General features: G+C 41.2%; 1 protein-coding gene across 1 annotated transcript in view; it reads left to right on the top strand.

Moving 5' to 3' along the window:
• The window catches only part of scn5lab (sodium channel, voltage gated, type V-like, alpha b), a 120,704-nt gene that overhangs the window by 36,642 nt on the left and 63,451 nt on the right, over positions 1-20,611 (top strand). Inside the window, 6 exon segments of the mRNA XM_063206665.1 lie at positions 1,203-1,454; positions 4,100-4,163; positions 14,045-14,186; positions 16,074-16,271; positions 17,096-17,254; positions 17,409-17,762. Of these exon segments, the coding sequence (XP_063062735.1) occupies positions 1,203-1,454; positions 4,100-4,163; positions 14,045-14,186; positions 16,074-16,271; positions 17,096-17,254; positions 17,409-17,762 (1,169 nt within the window).

The following is a 20,611-nucleotide window of genomic DNA, read 5'->3' as shown; positions in this document are numbered from 1 at the left end:
TGGAGCACTGCCATCTCTTACTCTTACTCTGCAGTATGGGTATTGCAGCTTCATGTGTTGGGGTTGTCCAAGATGGTCCACGTGTAGAAAAATATGTGATGGGTCAATTTAGGTGCTGGTTACCAGCTATTTTAAAACGTGAACATTTTTTATATCCGTTTACATGTAAACACAACATGTGGATACAGGTGCGTTTTAGACCCCTAAATGGGTCCGGGATATTTTTTTAAATTTGCATTCCAAAACTCTGTTTACGTGTAAATGTGTTTGTTTAAAAAAAAAAAATATCCGTATACCATAATGGCTTTGTAGGCATTAGTCTTTGAGCTAGCACTGAATGTTGCCGACATGTAAGCACACAGACACAGACACAGATACGGCTTTGATGTAAGTCAAATGTAGAAAACCGGACACTTCACAAAGTGAAACTAGGCCGAGGTCAAACTATCAGGTTCCCACACCAGGTTAAAAGGGTTAAGTAAGTTAGGTAAGTTAAGTAAGTTAAGTAAGGGCGTAAGCTAGATCTGTGCATTAAACATTGAATCGGAGTGAACACACATTTAAATAGACTATGCATAAAAAGCTGCAGGCATCCACACCAGACAGAGACTGGTGGAGCAGAACGCTTGTCTCTCAGTTTCTCTGTCTTAAGTTAAGATCTGTAGACTGACGAAGGACTGAAGGCTTCCACTAAACATTAATTTATGTGCTTTTTAAAATTAATTCAGTGTTTGTCATATTTTAGTACATTTATAGTTTATGTTTAAGAGCATTTATATGGCAGTGGCAACAAATCTATCTCGTAATATTTTAAATGTGCTATTGCACATCAAAGACACGGAATAGCTCTCAGTCTCATGTTACTGACATGAATTACTGTTAATAGACGGTTTATTGGTAAATGATTATGTTAAGTGTTATGTTATGTTATGTTAAATAAGTAGCAATGTGATGATTTGCCTTATTTCAAAATAAATCGGATGTTAAATTTTTAGCGCTTTAGTATAGTTTTAGTGAACTTACTGAAATGTGCATTTTTCAAGTGATGGTACAACAGAAACGTACTGCTACAACACATGACCAAGTGTGTCTCTGTGACCTCATGCATGTCATCTCTCTCTCTCTCTCTCTCTCTCTCTCTCTCTCTCTCTCTCTCTCTCTCTCTCTCTCTCTCTCTCTCTCTCTTTGTCTCGCCCCCGCAGGCCTGAAGACCATCGTGGGCGCCCTCATCCAGTCGGTGAAGAAGCTGGCAGATGTGATGATTCTCACGGTCTTCTGCTTGAGTGTTTTTGCTCTGATCGGTCTGCAGCTCTTCATGGGCAACCTGCGACAGAAGTGTGTGCGCAGCACGGCCCACTGCATCAACACCACGCTGGGCAGCATCGTCACCAACACCTCCTTCATCTGTAACAACAAGACTTGGTCCTCCCTCCAGGAGTTCATCACCACTGAAGGTAAAGCACAGTATATATGGTAGGCAGGGGTGAGTTTCTCAAAAGAGAAGTTGTTAGCCTGTTAGCAACTTCGGTAGTTGCCAATGGGAAAATGCACTGAAAACATCAAAGTAGCTAATGTAGTAAGCAACTTTGGTTTTGAGAAATTCACCCCAGATGTGTGAAAAGTGAAAATAAAAGTAAATTCATGGTTTAAGTGCAACACTAGCACATGATATTACATAGCTGTTTTTACACCATTTACCCCATTCATTAAAAACAATTTGTACCTAATGAGGTATTAGATAGACTGTGTTGTTACTGAAAAACGCTAAAAACCTAACAAGAGCCCACCAGAAATTTGATCTAACTAGCACAGAGTCAGCTAATTGTAAAACTAGTACACAGGTCTACTGGATACCCAGATAAGTTACCTGTGTTGGAAGGAAACAGTGTTTCTTTTTTTCACTTTCACTTTTCATTTTGACACCTCTGAGCTGTGGCATGTTACAAGAATGACAAATACCTTGATTGTACCCAAGACAGTTTTACCAGACATCACCAGTTTGTTGAACAACTTTAAAAATGGAAAAAAAATTGGGTCAATGAGCTGACACTTTAATGCTGTACAGCATCTCGTGTTATACTACTCAGCACATTGAGGGCACCACCAGAAATACAGCCATGACACTGAATTCTTGGTGCTTGCCCACTGGATATTACTTAGAATTCAAATCACTTAACATTACATCTGGTGTCAAACACCTTGGTGTGATGATGGACAGGTATCTCCGTTTCAATGCTCACATGAAAAACATCAACTAACAAATATCAAAACACAACTAAATCAGCTTTTGGCACATTAAGAACATATAGTCAATATTAAAGATTATGTATCTACACAGGATATGTGTAACTTAGGTCATCCTGCGCTGTGTCATTGAGTGCTGTGCCATTGACTGGGGGTTTGGCAAGTGGAAAACATTAAGAAGTTGTTTAGACATACTCTATATGGATATTTTTGAAAACGCATTGGTTTTGGCCTCTTGTTTACACATAAACTGAGTTTTAGAATGTGCATGTCAAAACTCCTCACCTATCACAATGTTTTTAGTTTTATCCAAATTAGAGATGTACAGGATCCAAGATCCGGTTCCGGATCCGGCAGGATAATAGGGTTTTTCAGACTATCCGGATCCTGCAGGATCTTAAGCAGTGGATCCGGTATCTGGCAGTTACATAAAAATCAGGATCTGGGGCATCTCTACTTTTTACGTAGCCTAGGCTTTTCAGTCAGTCTTTCACAACCCCAATCGCTGCATGGAGTGAAAGCCCTTTGGAAGCGGCCGTTGAAGGCAGTGTGGCAGTAAGCCAATAAGTCTTAAAAATAGTGTGCGCCAATGTAATAAAAAGGGCACACGTGTGCGAGTTGGCTATGTGTTTCAACCCTTTTGTAGGATCCGGTATCCGGTTCCGGATCCGGCAGAATCTTAAGCAGTGGATCCGGTATCCGGCAGGATCCTAAAAATCAGGATCCGGTGCATCTCTAATCCACATGTCGTTTTTATACGTAAACTGAAAAAAAATATATCCGCATTTCAAAATATCTGCATACCAGCACCTTAACTGCTTCAAAATAAATAGTAACTAACTACTGACACTGGGAGCTCTATATGACATTAGTAAAGGTTGTACCTTGGCTGTTAAAGAGTTTCTTGTTTTGGTAATGTGATTATTATTATTATTGTATTGAATATTATTATTTTATATTATTTCATTTGCATGTGGCCAGAGATGCTCATCCCTTTTGTCATGTTTTTTAAAGCTTAAACAGCATCATTATTTTTTGCATGCAAATATTAATTTAACTTAAGCTATATTTGGTTGATCCCATTTCATGAGAATGGAAAATAGGACAGAACAGTCACTCAGACAGTTGACCTGCATCAAAACAGATATAGGCCGATATATTTTAATAGATATGGTGATACCTCTCATCAATGTCTGTTGCGTTGTTTCAATTACTGCCTCCCAACAGTGATACTGACAAATAAAACATGTCTTTATGGAGCCACACCCTTTTTAGCAAGTAACACAAAAAATGTTACCAAATGCCTTGTTAGGTTTGTAGTTGCTGTAGACATCAGACATTATGATGTTTTCTTTAATCCATTAATTCGTTTACAATGTGTGCATTGTCTTGAAATGTATCAATGGGGTGATATTGAGCACCAGCAGTGACTACTTACTTTTATAAAACACAATTCTTGTACATATTCCATTTGTTCTCACTACGTATATATCATTCCATGGGCAAATACAAAGCAAATTTTAACATTTCAAAATTTGAGCCTACGAGTCTTGCCATTGTCACCTTGGAATATGCGTTTGCCACTTAGGAGAGAAAAAAACCATTGATGAAACTATCTGTCCATTCACAGCATTCAGGTATTCAGCTGTGCTCATTCTTTGAGCACATACGGTAGCTGAATCGACTGTAGACTTGACACCAAACGCTTCAGTGATTGCTGATGCCCTTGATTTGACCCTTCTCCAACAGACATCATTTATATAGTTCATTATTTTACTCTCTGTTCAAAGTTTTCATGTACTGCATGTAGTTAATACACCATGTTCATGTACTCATATATCTGTTTCATTTTCAGATAATTTTTACAAGGTGGAGGGAGCCAAGGACCCCTTAATATGTGGAAACGCAAGCGATGCAGGGTATGTGGGTTTACTTTGGTTCTGTCCAGCATTATGTGACTGTGTGATTTGAAAACGGTTAGGCCTATGCATGTGTAGGCTACTTCTAATGAGTGAACAATCTGCTGTATGTGTGTAAGGGCGGGGTTCCTACTTGCCTAACTTTCTCTAGATCAGGTCAGGCTTTCTAGTTTCACTAACCAGGGGTGAATTTCTCAAAACCAAAGTTGCTTACTACATTAGCTACTTTGTTGTTTTCAATGCATTTTCCCATTGGCAACTACAGAAGTTGCTAACCGGCTAACAACTTCTCTTTTGAGAAACTCACCCCAGCTGTGTTTTGGGGGAGACTGATACTGTGGATCCATTAATGAGTTATGTCAGGGACGGGCAACTTTGATGATAAGGAGGAGATAAGGAGTTTTTTCATCGTCACCATCGCAGGGCTACTTCATAACTATTTGTAGTATATAGACTTTTATTCATGCAAAAGCTCAATAACTGCCATAAAGCTGTAAGGACACCTTTAGGAGGGCTGCGGGTGTCATGGGAAATCTTTGTGTGATCTAATTTTAATGGATAATGCACACGCGGTTGTCATGTTAATTTGCATAGAGTTCAGCAGAGACGAACTTCTCTATGGGTCGGATTTCCCCGGGTTGCCATACAGGAATCTTGACAATGCTTTGCAAGTACAGCAATAACGTCTGGTCAGATTTCATTGGGAATTAATTGAATGTGTTCATACGGCAACGGTTACCAGAATAGTGGATCTGCTGAAATCATTTGGAAGTGTGGGAATATTATTGAGGCTGAAGCCATTCCACTCATGGAGATTAGTTGTACCTAAACAGGGTTACATGCAAACACGTTCATCAAAAAGGGCATCACACTCGTGTTCATTGAACTGGGGTTGTCCATATCAACGGCTGTCGAAAAATGTGGAGGGTTGCGATGTCAAATTACTTGCACCAACTAATATGCCAAATTGTTGTATCTTGTCTTTAAGAAGAAATTGTTTAAAGGTGAAGAGAGAGTTACTTTTTGCCGAATCATGGCAATGGCCAGAGCATGCGGTGGTGTCTGGAAATTGGGTGTGAGCCAAGGACATTTGGTTTTGAATTGTCAGTACTTTGTGCTTAAATGAATGTCTAAATTTGATGCTTGATGGTGAATGTTATCCCAGCACAGTGATATCAAAAGTGCCAATAGCATCCTAGAAAAGTCAGAAGAGTTCTTCCAATAATGGTCAAGTGATGAATGTTGCTGATGATGTATGATGATTTGAATACGGGTTGAATGGCATGACATACATTAGCAGTTGAGGACAAATTGGTGAAGACCTACTGTTTCATTTTTTCTATATGAATATTTATAAGACAAGGCTACAACCCAATCATGCTGCACCAAGCCATTTTTACTGTCCTCTCACGCATGGAAATTGTCCAATTTGATGCTATTATTAAGACAACAAAAAATTAAGACAGTTTTTATATGGTATGTCATTTTTGCTGACATTGTCACATAATTTCTGTCAATTCACTGGAAGGCTGGTCACTTTTTTATCTGGTGGTTAGCACGGAACTGTTCATTTCTCACTCAGTTTTCTCCACGTTGAAATTCTATGTAACACCGATTTGTTAAACCTGGAAGCTAACCTGAGGCAGGTCTGGGGCGAAAGCATAGTTAGCTAGTTAGCAACTTGGGTAGTTGCCAATGGGAAATTGCATTGAAAACAACAAAGTAGCTAACACAGCAACCATGGTTTTGAGAAATGCGCCCCAGGTTAGTTCAGAAGCATGTTACCCCAGTAACTCATCTGAGATTCATGTCTGTCTGTCTGTCTGTCTGTCTGTCTGTCTGTCTGTCTGTCTGTCTGTCCACCCATGATGTCTGTGGTCATCTTCAGGGGGTGCCAATCACATATCAGCACTCTGAACACCTTGTGCAGCTAGTGTTGGCCAGGGTAGGCAGTTTGGCACCTCTGATTGCTCTTGTTTGGGAAACTCCGATGTCCAGGAACAGTGCTCACCAATCAGTAACATCTGACATTTTCACCGATGTGACATGGAGTCATAGAGAAGATAGAGAAGTGATGGTTTTAGTTAACAATGGCGGCTCAAATCGAGGAGTCAGGCGCAAACCGTATTGTAGATTGTTTAAAAGATGAACAGAGAACAGTTTTGAAAGAATGTATTGGTGGTAGATCCAACACTAACCCGTCCTGTTAATCATTTTGCCGCTTTTTCTTTCTTTGTGTCATAGTTTCTTTTACTATATTAAGGAGGGTACAGGATGACTGTGGTTTAATAAATGTGTAAAGTGAAGGTGTGAGAAAACAACTAAGAAAAGTATTACTGACCATCACTGGCCTCTGAAATACCCTCACTATACACATTTAATTACATTCTTCTATTTAATTAGAAATTCTGTTTCTGTATCAATTACTATTTAATAGTTTAATTAAGTGTAACCCTGCTCAATGTTACAGTATCTGTACACAAGTGTGCTTTCAGCTCTGGTTAAAACACTATGCTAAAAGCTGTGCTGATGAACACGCTGATATTTTAAAAGAAGAATCAGAAGTGTTTTCCCCAGTAGGGAATGGAAGTACATATTGAAAATGTAATGGAAGGGGGGCGAGACATTTGCGCTGAGTTATAGGGCCGGGCGTCATGGCAGCCAGCCCGCTAATGGCCTGTTGGCATAAATTATGGAATGGCCCACAGATGTTGATTGTAACATCTACTTCTTCCAGTCAGACAAAAAGACAAAAGAAAAAGACACGTGCCCCCCCATCCTCCGGTCTGATAACACACACGGCATCCACACAGGGCTGCCGTGTGTCCAGAGCTGATAACAAACACCAGCCACAGAGCTGCACACACGGGCTCATTAGAGCATTCATGGTGGAACTATTTTTGGAGGAAAAGTGTGTGTTACCGTATGTCAGGTTTACGTAACACACCTCTGTATCAGACAGCCATCATGCATGGGCAGGGTATATTCTCGTGTGTGTGTGTGTGTGTGTGTGTGTGTGTGTGTGTGTGTGTGTGTGTGTGTGTGTGTGTGTGTGTGTGTGTGTGTGTGTGTGTGTGTGTGTGTGTGTGTGTGTGCGTGTGTGCGTGTGTGTGTCTCTGTGTCTGTGTATATATGGGTATATTCTCGTGTGTGTGTGTGTGCGTGTGCGTGTGTGTGTCTCTGTGTCTGTGTCTGTGTCTGTGCGTGTGTGTCTGTGTCTGTGTCTGTGTCTGTGTCTGTGCGTGCATGGGTGGGTAGGTGGATGGTTGAGGGTGGAGATTGGGTGGTCGACGTCTCCAATAAAAAAAGATCACATTTGGATCACATTTTTTGTCAACATTAGCCTTTTGCTTCGTCTGGGGAAAAATGGACTGATACAGTGTTGCCTGATATAACTCTGAGAATTATCATTAATAATTAATTTTTGAAGAACAGAGCCAGTGAATTACAGAATATAGCAGTAGTGACAATCTCCCTGAAACCAGTAATGTTAATAGGCAATTAGTATCGCTACACAAGTCAAATGGAAGTTAAGCTGAAGCTTTGTCTAGCTCTAACTTGGGCACTGACCTGATCTGAACGCTAACTCAGGTACCCTTCCCTATCACGGCCTTTTGTCCTGCATTGACTGCACTAATAGGCTTGTCCATGAATTGTTCTGGGCTTTTAGTGTCTTAATTCTGCATACATATAGCCAACAAAGTGTCTTTTCACTATGAAGCAATCTCTGGGTTTGCAGATTCAGTGATGAGCTGTTCTAATCTTACAGTAGGCAGGATCAGCAAGCTGCACTTGGTCTGCTGTTTGTTTGGCCTGAAGAATGGCAATGACCTGAGTAGAATTACTGAGATATTGATCCCAAAGGAAATGAACACATTCAGAGCCAGAAGCGCAATGTTTTGAGACACTAACATACCTTGCATAAATTTGGGAACTTTGTGGTGAATAGAATGGAAACAGATGACAATCAAAAAAATCACAGGGCAAATACTACACCCTCAGGCGATACATCCTTTACGAAAATCTCTTCCATGGTTTTTATGTAGTAACCATGGTTCTACCATGGTATGTCATGCTAAGTACTCTGAACCAACCATAGTATTACTTTGGCTTATCCACGGTTTAATGGATAACCATGAAAATCATGGTTCCTGACTATGGTTTGAACATCGTTTTACAATGAAAATCCACAATTTACCATCGTTATTCATGGTTTTCATGGTTTTTTGAGCATGGTTTAACCATGTCTCAAACCATGCTAAAAAAAAACATGAAAACCATGAATAACCATGGTAAATTGTGGGTTTCCTGGCTACCCCCCAAAAAACATGAAAACCATGAATAACTACTAGTGGAGAGCCAGGTGTAATGGTTAGGGAGTTGGACTGAAGGTCACAGAGAGTAGCAGGTTCGAATCCCACCCTTAACTCTCCCTACACCTCCATCCATGGCTGAAATGCCCTTGAGAAAGGCACCTAACCCCACATTGCTCCAAAGACTGTCACTAATACGCACTTCAGATAAAAAACGGCAGCTAAGTGTAATGTAAGAACACCTGACACAAGGTTCGCAGACGCATGCCTACGTTGCAATATTGACAAATCCGTGAGGAATGATCATCTGAACTTCCATGTTGAAGTAAATGTTGAGGTAAATTTAAGACACACAGCAAGGATATCTCTGGCCTAAGGGAGATAAAGCAGGATAGTGGCCTTAAATGCCAACTAGTTCAATGAAGCTGCTGGCAACGTTGCTAAGTTCTTTTTTTGTTTTTTGGGGGGCTTTTTGGACCTTTAATTCTGCGATAGGACAATCGAGACAGACAGAAAGTAAGCGGGGAGAGAGAGACGGGGAAGGATCGGCAAAGGATCGAACCCGGGTCACCAGTGTATCAGTGCAGTGCCCTACCATACGAGCCATGGCAGGGCCTCATGTTGCATGTCTAACCTTGACCTCATCGGCTGTGATCCCTTACAACACATTTGTGTATGTGATCTCAAAAGTTGGTTTTACCATGAGCATTGGGGTCATATCCACTGAATGATTTCGTTGTTGTTTCCGAACAGGGCAGGTGATTTGACAGGTTTACCTCATTACTGGGATACATACAAATTCTTCTCATGGCATACTTTCCAAGTGACCCTGGCGGGGTCACATTTCGTTTGCTGTGTTCTGTGCTGGTAGCTGACACACAGACACAATTGATAGGCATTTAGGACTGTAGTACCCTGAGCATGTTGCTTTACGGGCTCAAGCAACAGACATTCTGAAAGGCTCTGCCTCAAGCTTTAAACCCCACCTGCCACCCTCACCCCACGGGAGAGATTCCTGCACTGGCCTACTGAGCACTTGCCCAGGCGCTCAAGAGTCAATGGGGGGTCTCAAGCTCTAGGCTCTATATTTGCATTCTCAAATTGTGTTAAAATGACACTTTTAAAAACAATATTTTCTTAAGTTGTGATAGGCCACCGCTCATCTGTTTAGAAGGTGCAGGATTCAGTAGAAATTTCAGTATAAAAAGAAGACAATCCGCACACTTCAGGTCTATTTTTGTGCTGCCTGATGAAGGTCTAAGGACCGAAAGCTTGCAAGTCAAGTAAAGCTTCTTTGCACAAAAACAATATTTTCAAAATTTCTTGGGGGACAACCCCTGACTCCCTGACAACTAGACTCTCAGACCTGGGGACCATTCTGACCATTCTGAAATTAGCAACATTTACATGCATAAGCCGAGTTTCGATTAACGGTAGCTCTAATTTGAGGCTGAAGCTATTCCACCACTGAAGATCAGCTGCGCCTTAATGGGGTTCACGTCAACCGCGCTCATAAGAGCTGGTGTTGCGCTCATGCACATGGTATAGGGGTAGTCCACATCAACAATTGTGGAAAATGTGATCATGTTGGTGAGTCGGGCATATGCTGTCAAATCAAGTTTTCATCTCAGGTCAGGTGCGAGCAGCTGTGAGTGGTAGCGCTAATGCTCCTTGACTGAGAGACCCGCGTTTAATACCCACTGTGGATGGTGACAATTCATAATCCGACATTCAAAGAAGGACGCTCGTCCAGAAAGTGGTAATTCTTGCACCAGCCATTATGCCAAAGTGTTTTATTTTGTTTAAAAAATAATAATAACAAAATTGGAGCGCTTCCTGGAAAATGTTTGGTTGAGGTGCTCTTTTGCATCTTGTGTTTTATTTCGTCTATAAGAAGAATTTGTTTTCGGTTTCGGCATTTGTTCAATCATTGCAACGTCAAAAACCTGTCCATTGGGCCACTTACACCTTCCTCACTTTGTTGGAAATTGTGCAATTTGACGTTATTATCAAGGCAACAAAAGTTTGTTCCAATTAACTGAGATTCATGTTAGCAAAACTAATGGAACGGATCTGTCTAAAAATAGCGCAGGTTAGCTCTTGAACTCAGATTTGCCGTTAACGCCTTTGGTGGAATAGTACCCCCAGCCTAAAACCCTGGATTGTTTTGTCACCAACACCAATTGAGGGGGCCCTTTCTTGTTGTCTGGCCCAGTGGTCCATGGAGTCAAAATCTGTCCTTGCACACTCCTGACTGCCATGCCCCACCCCTTCATCACTAGACCCTAAAATAGCTCATGTCAGGGGATATAATACTTTGGCCATGCTCTCTGCCATTGTTTCCAGCTTGTGATGGTAGGCTCTGTCCATGCACACTGATACTCCATAGAATGGCAGATAACATTAGCAAAATATCAACCAATCAAACTACTGTAAATCAATAACAAGAAATCATTTTATGAGAAGTGAAAAATAAGAAATGTTAAAGTCATTGGAAGTAGTATTTGTGTCCTTTTGAAAATGTATGGCTTTGAATCAACAATATTTAGCAAATACTTGTTTGTGTTTCTATGAGCTGTTCTGTTATGTCAGGTGTCGATGTGGAATGCATTAACGTTTCTTTATTTGTGCTAGTTATACAGTGCCTAAACACAGGTACGTAACTAAATAATTCACTTGGAGCAGCATGTTCATTGTGTGAGCACATGTTTACCATTTGGTAGAGGACAGTAGCTGAGGTTGACTTCCCAATCGGGCTTTGGGGTTCCACTCTCACTCCACCTCTACCCTGTTTTGGCATCCTCCCACCGCACCTCCCTCCCCCCAAGGACGGATTACTGAGCAGGCCTACCGGGTTCAGGCCCAGGGGCCCAAGAGCCAAGGGGGCCCTGAAGCCCAAGCCTCCGTGTTTTTAAAAAACACTTATTTTGTTATTGGTCTGTATTTCTATTCTGATATTGTGTTCAAATTGCACTTTTAACTACTACTGTACATTGTCAAAGTTTGGACAACCAAAAACAAAAGCTCTCTAACATTTGTGGTAAACACCCAAATCTTTTCGAACCTCATGAATCCATAGAGGGGGGCCTTTCTTTCTTTTCTTTTCTTTTTTGAATAATGTTTATTGAAGGAAATATACATTTTACAAAATTTCAATATAACACATATTCCTTCGTATTTTGTTTAAGTTTTATACATAAGGAACAACAAAACAATCCCAGCCAACCCCCCACCCCACACAAAATGCAACTGGAGAGGGGGGCCCTTTCTTGTCTGGCCCAGGCCACATAAAGTCATAGTCCGTCCCTGCCTCCACCCTCTTCCCTCTTTAGGCCTCCTCCCGCTGCATTTTATACTCCACCACGAGGGACTGATTACTGCACGGGCCAACCTGGCTCAGGCCCAGAGGGCCAAGAGTCAAGGGGGCCCTGAAGCCCACGCCTGTATTTTTCCATCGTCATACTGTGTTAAAATCACACTTTTAACAACTGTATTTTTACATTTTCCCAGGGGACAAACTCGAACCCTCAACAATATAGGCTCTCTAACATCTGGTCTAAAAGCCTGCATCTATTTGTAAACAAGCAACTCACATGGATGGGGGAGGGGGGGCTTTTTTGTTGTCTGTCCCAGGGGCCCATAGAGTCTTGATCCATCCCTGACCCCAGCACACCTCCCTCCCTCCCTCCCTCAACATTGTATGTGCATCGAATTGAAGAGGCCCTGTCCATTATCACGTCCTCCAGAAACACAACGAGGTGTCTGGACGTGATAGTGCCCATCGCCCCACACTCTGACACCCGCTGCATGCCACTATTGTTGGAGGCCCGCCAGCCCTGGGGACCCGGCGATGGGGCGGGTGGCTGCAGTGAGTTGGACACAGTGTAGAGTAGCGAGAGGGTGAGTGGTTGTGGTGCACAGGGTTGGTTTCCACATTCAGTGGCGCCATAGGACTCTCAGCCTGGGCCTGCTGACAGTCGACTGACCCCTTCCACACGGTCATGTGACCCTTCTCGCCGCTTGTCTCGGCCAAAGTGTTGCCACAGAGCCAGGGGGTTCACGTGGAGGGGCATGTGGATGCATTTCTGTATGATGGTGTCATCCTCCACGGTCCACTTTGCAGGCAGCAGCTCGAGTTGTATGTTTACATTACAGGTGGAACTGCTCAAGTGGATACTTTATTTCCTGACACCCTATTTGCTGCCAGTTTTTCGTGTCACTTTTCTCTGGACTTAAGTGTAATGTAAAAAAAAAACAGCCCGGCCAAATGAATGTTTGTGTGCCAGTATAATTAGAATAGAAGTGCTATGAGTCAATTTGGCAGCTTTATGGTCATTCCTAAGTGCATATCTGGAGATGATACCAGGCCTGGACAGCTCAATCAGTGTATGGTTTCAGTCCTTCTCACGTAAACCCAACGAACAAATCTAATCTTAACGGCAAGTCCCTATCAAATGAAATGGGTGTGAACATTCCATCATGTCTGCCATCATGCTTGTTTACTCTCAGAGATGCAGCCACTCAAATGTGGATTTATACATATGTGGCTGTGCTAAAAATTCTAATATTTCATTAGGAGTTTGTTATACACCTCTCTTCTCCTAATGCAACCACATTTCCCCTCTCGGTGTATAAATAAGTAAAGTACCATATATTTAAAAACACTTATTAAAATTGGTCCCAGTGGGGACTTATTAAAATTGGTCCCAGTGACCAATACTGCATCAGACATGCCTGAGCAAGAGGGTAATTGGTGTCTACTGACAGGCTTGTTGCTCTCTGTTGACAGAGCTATCTGCTAACTGTTAACTAGAGATGAAACGCTATGGTTCATGGTTTGGTATGATTCAAAGTTTTTGGGCCACATTGTGCCAGTTTTTGTTGCTTTTGGTATTGGAAAACAAGGTAAAAAAGCATTGTGCTGATAGGATTGTGGGGAATTCAGAAAATTATGATTGGTTGCAGGCTGAGGTTAAGACTTACCACCAAAATCAAAATGGATAAAGGATTGTATTTGATTCTGTAAACATTTGGTACGCCCCACACGGTTCGAGTACCATCCATACTTTTCATCTGTGTTTTTCATGTTTTTTTTTGCAAACAGCCACTTCTCTTTACAAACCCAGTGACTCAAGAGACTAGCTGAGACAGTAGCTGAATTTATCACTTTTGTTTTTTTTTAATTGGGAATTATTTTCCTCATCCGTCCATGAACCTTCGGTAGGTATGGGCTGATTGACGTTTAAGAAAATGTATTTGGCGTAAAGATTTGTCAAGATGGGTAATGGCTATAAGTACATGTACGTACTTGGATTGTAAGTATGTGCTGTATGTGGGTGGTCTTCAGAATATGAAGAAAAAGCAGACAAATCTGCACACTGTTGTTGCTCACCGATTTATTAACACAACAGTTTAACCTCAAGCCAGTTTTCTCATGGTTATTTTGACCCTGCACAGGAACAGTACTTCTATAATGGCATGAGAGGAAAGAGATTAAAGGACCATGGTGTGAGTGCCTTTTAAACTGATGTCAAATTGTCACTGTATCTCTCCTATGTATATTTACAGAAAATGTCCGGATGGCTTTGAGTGTATGAAGACTGGCCGGAACCCTGATTATGGCTACACTAGTTTTGACTCATTTGGCTGGGCATTCCTATCACTCTTTCGGCTTATGACTCAGGATTACTGGGAAAATCTTTATCATCAGGTAATAATGAAAACTCTTCCTTCTACTACTGCGACTGATCCACATACTGTTCATTAGGTTTTTAAAATACACAGCTGGTCAAAAAAACCTAAAAAGGTCATGACATTGATATGTTGTTGACCCGCATTTGGTATAGCCAGGGATATCACATGCTGCTTTGCAAAATCGTTCTGATCTGAAAGACTGGCATGCAAAGGCATAGCAACTACCCTAAGCAAGGGAATCTGAGCTAGCCAATCAGAGAGCGGGAAGGGGGTGGAAAGGTGATGACTGCAGTTTGTTTAAATAGATACAACTGACACGATTGGCTATGCATTACGTATATGCCAAATGACACATTCGTAATGCCCAATAAACGGCCATGGGCAATCATAAACTACCCCATCCTTACGACAAATTGCATAGGTAGCTTCCAGATTATCTCACTTGTTAGACTGTCTGGTGTTAGCCAGGCAACATTAATTGCATTGTTTCAATAGACTTCTACAAAGTCTGGATTTATTTCAATATAGCATTGCATAAATTTTTCTCCAAGATCTTGTATTGATGATGGTAGAGTTTGAATGCTATGCAAAACCTTGTCCAGCACATGGCAATAAGGAGGTTGATGTCTGGACTCTGTTAACTCAACATCAAATCCTATCCAGAGACTACAGGTGGAAATTAGACTTGTGGGTATAAGCTGGCTCAATTGTATGTTGTGCACTGTCCCTGTCAAACAATCATGAAACGAAACTTAACTGTGGTAGCCAATCCATGTGTATACATGATGTCTTGTGCTCCCTGAACCACTCTGATGCAATCACTTGCTTCACATGAGCACAGCTGACTTCCTGAATACAGTGAATAAACCAAGGAGGTCTACTAAACAGATGATTCTATCAAAGTTTTTTTCTTTCTTTCCTGATGGCATGGGCATATTCCAAGATGACAATACCAAGATTTTGATATCATGGTTCCATTTAAGTCATGAATTGGCCACCAGAGTCCAGACCTCTTATGTTCAAACTCAACTATTGTAAATACCAGATCTTGGTTAGAACTTAATGCAACACTGGCAAGAAATAATTCCAGACATTGCAGAAGTTTATTGAAACAATGAAACACAAAATGTTTCAGTAACATATTAATGTGTGTGACCTATTTTTGTGGCAACTTTTTTGTCCATGCTGTGTATTTTGTAGTACTGCAAAAACACATTTGAATTGATAATATTTCTGATTTTGTGTAATTGTTGTGTAAACCAATGGGAATGGAGGAGGAATTTTGTGGATGGGCTTTGAAACTCACGTTTTGAAACCCAAAGCCACCGTCAAGGAATTTAGATTTCAAGGGATTTCATTGCCATCCAATAGTTGGTGAATAGGTATATTACTTCATGTCTTTCTGTTAAATGTAATTGCAAGGCCTACAAAGCTAAAAACACATTATTAGTATTGAAAAAACCAACAGCATTGACATTCCTTCATTCCATTCAGTTTGAAAATGCGAATTGACTAAATTGTTGATCTTGGAAGACAAAGGTTGGATAATTGATAAGTTTGTCAGAGGGCGCGCTCAACTTCTGGGAAAAAATGAATGACTTAAGGTGCACGATAAAAGGTATCAACTTAAAGAAGAAAAATCCACACTCACAAGCTACGTCCATTATTTATGACCACGCACTGATGATGCCTTAACCCCTTAGCGCAGCACTATGGCTCTTTGCAATGTTATAGCAATGTTGTTATGATGTAGTTAGGCATTTTCAGCAAGTGAATAGGGTCGGCCGCGACCCCTGATGCAGTAAGAGGCTACGAGCCGAAACGCGTCTGCTTGTGGACATGTGGTAATTTATAAATGGATAATTGATCATTAACAAGTCTAATGTTACACCTTTTGACCCAGACGCTACGATCAGCTGGGAAGACCTACATGGTGTTCTTCGTGGTGGTCATCTTCTTGGGGTCCTTCTACTTGGTCAACCTGATCCTGGCGGTGGTGGCCATGGCCTATGAGGAGCAGAACCAGGCCACCATCGCTGAAGCCTGGCAGAAAGAACGGGAGTTTCAGCAAGCTATTGAACGCCTACGTCAAGAGCAGCAAGTATGTTTGTTTGTTTGGTTGTAAATGCTGCTGTTAACCTAGCTATCGTATCGTATCTGAAAATCTTGTATTACAGTAATATTGAGCGCTAAGATGTGTCTTTCAGCCTTTTTTGCATGGCCAGCCTCAGGCACCAGGTCAATGTTTTACACATTATCTGCAAATGTGTTACGATTGGTTCACACACAACCGTCCATAGACTGGATGCTGTGTTCAGTCTTTTGGCGTGTCCCAACCCTGGGCACCAAAATCGGATACATGCCATTGGTCCAATAGCCCAGTGGTTCTTAACCTTTTTTTTTTTGAAGCACCCCCTAACCTGTGCCCAAGACAAGCCGTGTACCCCCAACCCAAAATTCTACATGTGGATACGCACTAAAAAATGATTTCAATGATTAATTACAATGATTCTTGCTTTAGACATTAATCAATACTTTAACGACTTTACATGGGGACCAAAACGTGTTATAATTTTGTCTTGATTTGGCCTAATTATTATTTTTGGAAGCAGAATTTTGGTCACAACCTCAACACAAACAAAATTTTGCGCACCCCTGAAATCTCTGGCGCACCCCCAGTGGGTGCCCGCACCCCAGGTTAAGAACCACTGCAATAGCCTATAAGTCCAACATCCCATTAGTCCGACAATTGTCCGTTGAATGTGTAGTGGTCTTTAAAACAAGTGCCAAAACAGCTGGGCAGGAGTGTGATTGCACCTCATCAAGTTTGTTCATTCATTGATTTAAAATGTTGTAAAATTCAAGCCACAGTGTTAACAATTACCTGTTTTCTCACTCTTTTTTTATAATCTGCTTACTGTTCAGAAAGTGACAGAAACTGAGTCGATGATTACTCCAGACCTATCTCCATACATTCCTCTGGAAGAAAGAGCTCGGAGGAAAAGCCAAAAACCCCTCAATGAAGAGACTGACAACAAGAGTGAGGAGAAAACACAGAAAATCGACTCAATAGAGGGCATGAAGGTTGGTTAGATTAACAAACAAAGGCCATTGGTTCACGGAGGTCTCCTGACAGCAAAAAAACCACAAATACACTATTCTATGTCATTATTGTTGTTACAGACCTCACTTTTCATTTTTCCATTCAAATTTCCATTTTGTCTTGTCTCCCTCACAGCACACAACACACGGATTTCTTGTACGCACATTGTCATCGCACACCAGGAGGGGCAGTCAGGTCAGCATCTTCAACTTCCGCTCGCGCAACAAAGACTCGGAGGCGGACTTTGCCGACGACGAGTACAGTGTACACGGAGATACGGACAGTCGGACGGGATCGCTGGCACTCCCGTGGCCCACGCGGCGTACCAGCACTCAGAGCATTGCCAGCCACGGCTCTGGGGTCTTCTTCCCCAGCCTCAACATCAACGGCAAGATCTTCATAGCTATGGATCAGAATGGGATGATGTCAGGTCAAGGACCTCTTACTACGCTGCCTTCCTGCACCATGGAGAAGGTCATGGAGGAGAGTGTGAGTACCATACATCTCTACCATACATTTCTAACGTTGCATAAACGTTAATTTTGCCTGCACAAACGTGCTCAAACAAAGCACAAACTATTCCAATTATTTTCGAGTCATTTTGATGTTGAGGGGGTGCTGAATGACATAAGGTCACCAACCTCTTAACATCTAAATATCTTCAAGATGGTTTGTGCACAAACGAACCAAAATGCCTCTATGCATATTTTCAACATAGGGGATTCCAACTTCACACAGGTTATCCAAACAAGTTCGGGTGTGTGGGTATCTGCCAAATCACACCACTTCACTGGCATTTTGGAGGATGTTATTAAGTTAATAACTGTGAACAGAACATTTTGAAAAAGTTCTCAACGTTGGGTGTTCTGATCATTCAGGTGCAACTTCCAAAATCCCAGAATCAGGGCTTTGCGTATGTCAACAGGAGAACTTTATCCCCTTAAAGTGATACTGTCCCATTTTTGGAAATAAGCTTATTTTACACCTCCCCTTGAGTTAAATAATAGGGTTTTACCGTTCTCCTGTACTTTCAACCATTCTCTGGGTATGGCAGTGCAAATTTTACCTCCATGCTAGCAGTTAACATTGAGTCCTATGAGACCAGCTCGCTAACTGGTCTCATAGGACTCAATGTTAACTATTAGCTTGGAGGTAAAATGTGCACTGCCATAACTAGAAAATGGTTGGAAGTACAGGAGAACGGTAAAAGCCTATTATTTAACTCAAGGGGAGGTGTACAATAAGCTTATTTCCAAAAATGGAACAGTATCACTTTAAGACAGGGCATTATAAATGAGCTGTTACCAGCATGGCAATGACCACGTTGTAATGCATTACTAAAGGCCCTGTGCCCCGTCATAGTAATGTAGTACTATAGTAGTTAACTTTCAATGTCTATTGCAGCGTGCCACAGGAGGTCCGACGTGCATTAAGGGGCTATAGGCAGTGTATGTACGAGTTTAACCCCTTAGCACAGCACTATGGCTCTCTGTAATGTCACAGCAATGTTGTTATGATGTAGTTAAGCATGTTCAGCAAGTGAATAGGGTCGCCGGCGACCCCTGCTGCAGTAAGAGGCTACACAGTTTATTTATAGAATTTATGCTCCTCATTCACAAACGTTAGCTTTTCATGGATATTTACCACCATCATCAATTTCGAAGTATTCATTATGATCAGAAAAAAATGACACTTTTCAATAACTAATAATTAATAATAAATTACACAAAATTGTGGCTGTACTCCATGTCTGTCATTTGGTCAGAGCAATAAATATTAGTTTATTACCTAGTGAAAATGTAGGAAAAGCTCAAATTTATGAATGAATATCTATACATTTATCATAATCTACATTTAACGCAGAGATTAATGTCATATTCAAATCTATAACTTTGAGATTTTAACCTGGTGTTGGCGGCTTTATTGTATTTTCTATTGTATTCTTTTGAGCAAATTTTCCTTAATTAATTCACCCCTATAACAGTTGTAAGAAAATTAGCGTGATGTGCCTCCAGGACCTTAAATACAATAAGCACCCTTTAGGAAATCCTGCCCACTGTGAGTAACTCAAGAAAATTAGCAACTATCTTGAAAAAAAATTAAATCTTTAAAAAAAGCAAAAAGACAGCACTCAGGCAAGCTAAGCTAAGCTGCGTGGTGGCTCAGGGTGGATGACCTAGCTATTTTCTCTTCTTTGGATGAGTGAGAGGAAGCGAGTGAGAGGGTGATGTTTGAGCAGTGCAGCCATGGCAACAGGTGCTAAAGGAGAGGTGCCCTGGTGCTGTGTGTCACTCTGGGGAGAGAATGGCTCGGAGTTTCCCTCACAGCAAAAACAGTTTGATGGTGAGCGCGGATGTGGGCAGTGACAAAGTGTCTGTGAGTCACATTGTGTGTTACCTGGGATAGAAGGACATTATACAGCTCTGGGGGAAAAATAAGACTACTTCAAAATGCTCAGTTTTTCTGACTTTGCTATTTATGGATAAAATGAACATAATCGCTTCATTCTGTAAAGCACTGACATTTTCTTGGAATTTCAAAGGAAAATATTTTCATTTAGAGCACTTACTTGAAGAAAATGGCAAATGGTCAAAATAGCACAATGTATTTCAGAAAAAGGAAAAGAAAACAAAATGATATTCACTTTAAAACAACCAACGTAATAGTCCCGTAATGTTCTAAAGTTAAGTAATCAGTATTTTGAAGAATAACTCAGATTTTTTTATCACAGCTTTCATTCAGTTTTGGCATGCTCCCCACTAGTCTTTCACCTTGTTCTTGGATGACTTAAATCCACTCCTGGTGCAAGAATTCAAGCTGCTTTGTTTGTTTGATGCTCGTGACCGTCCAACTTTCTCTTCACCACATTCCAGAGCTTAGGTAAAATGAGCCGAGAAAATCAGAAGCCGAGTTTGGCCATTTGTGGCGTCGCTCCTAGGAAACAAAATATTGCTTTCCTATCAATGGTCAAAAACTAAATGCACTAAATGGACGCCATGTTGTTAACATAACAGAAGAAACGTGGCGTGTGGTTCAGTAGAAGAGTTTGGTCAAGAGTCTCTTAATTCTGTGAGTAATGTTGCTGAGACACCTACCTTTGTTTGACTTTTATTTATGTGAGCACGGGATGGATGGATGGATGGATGCAAGGATGGATGAGTAATAGTGGATTCTATCGCAATTCATTTCATTCACATCAATGGCAGTCTGGTAATTCAACCAACATGAACTGTATTGTCTTCTCTTGTTTGTTTGTTTTTTTCTTTGCAACTTCAGTTCTCTTTGTCCACCTTTTAAGCCTTGGAAAAAGTAAAGCCTAGAAATAGGTAGCAATATTT

Source organism: Engraulis encrasicolus, chromosome 9 (genome assembly GCF_034702125.1).
Source record: "Engraulis encrasicolus isolate BLACKSEA-1 chromosome 9, IST_EnEncr_1.0, whole genome shotgun sequence".
Lineage (NCBI taxonomy): Eukaryota > Metazoa > Chordata > Actinopteri > Clupeiformes > Engraulidae > Engraulis > Engraulis encrasicolus.
Note: the sequence above shows the minus strand (reverse complement) of the source record. Positions and strands in the feature narration are given on the sequence as shown.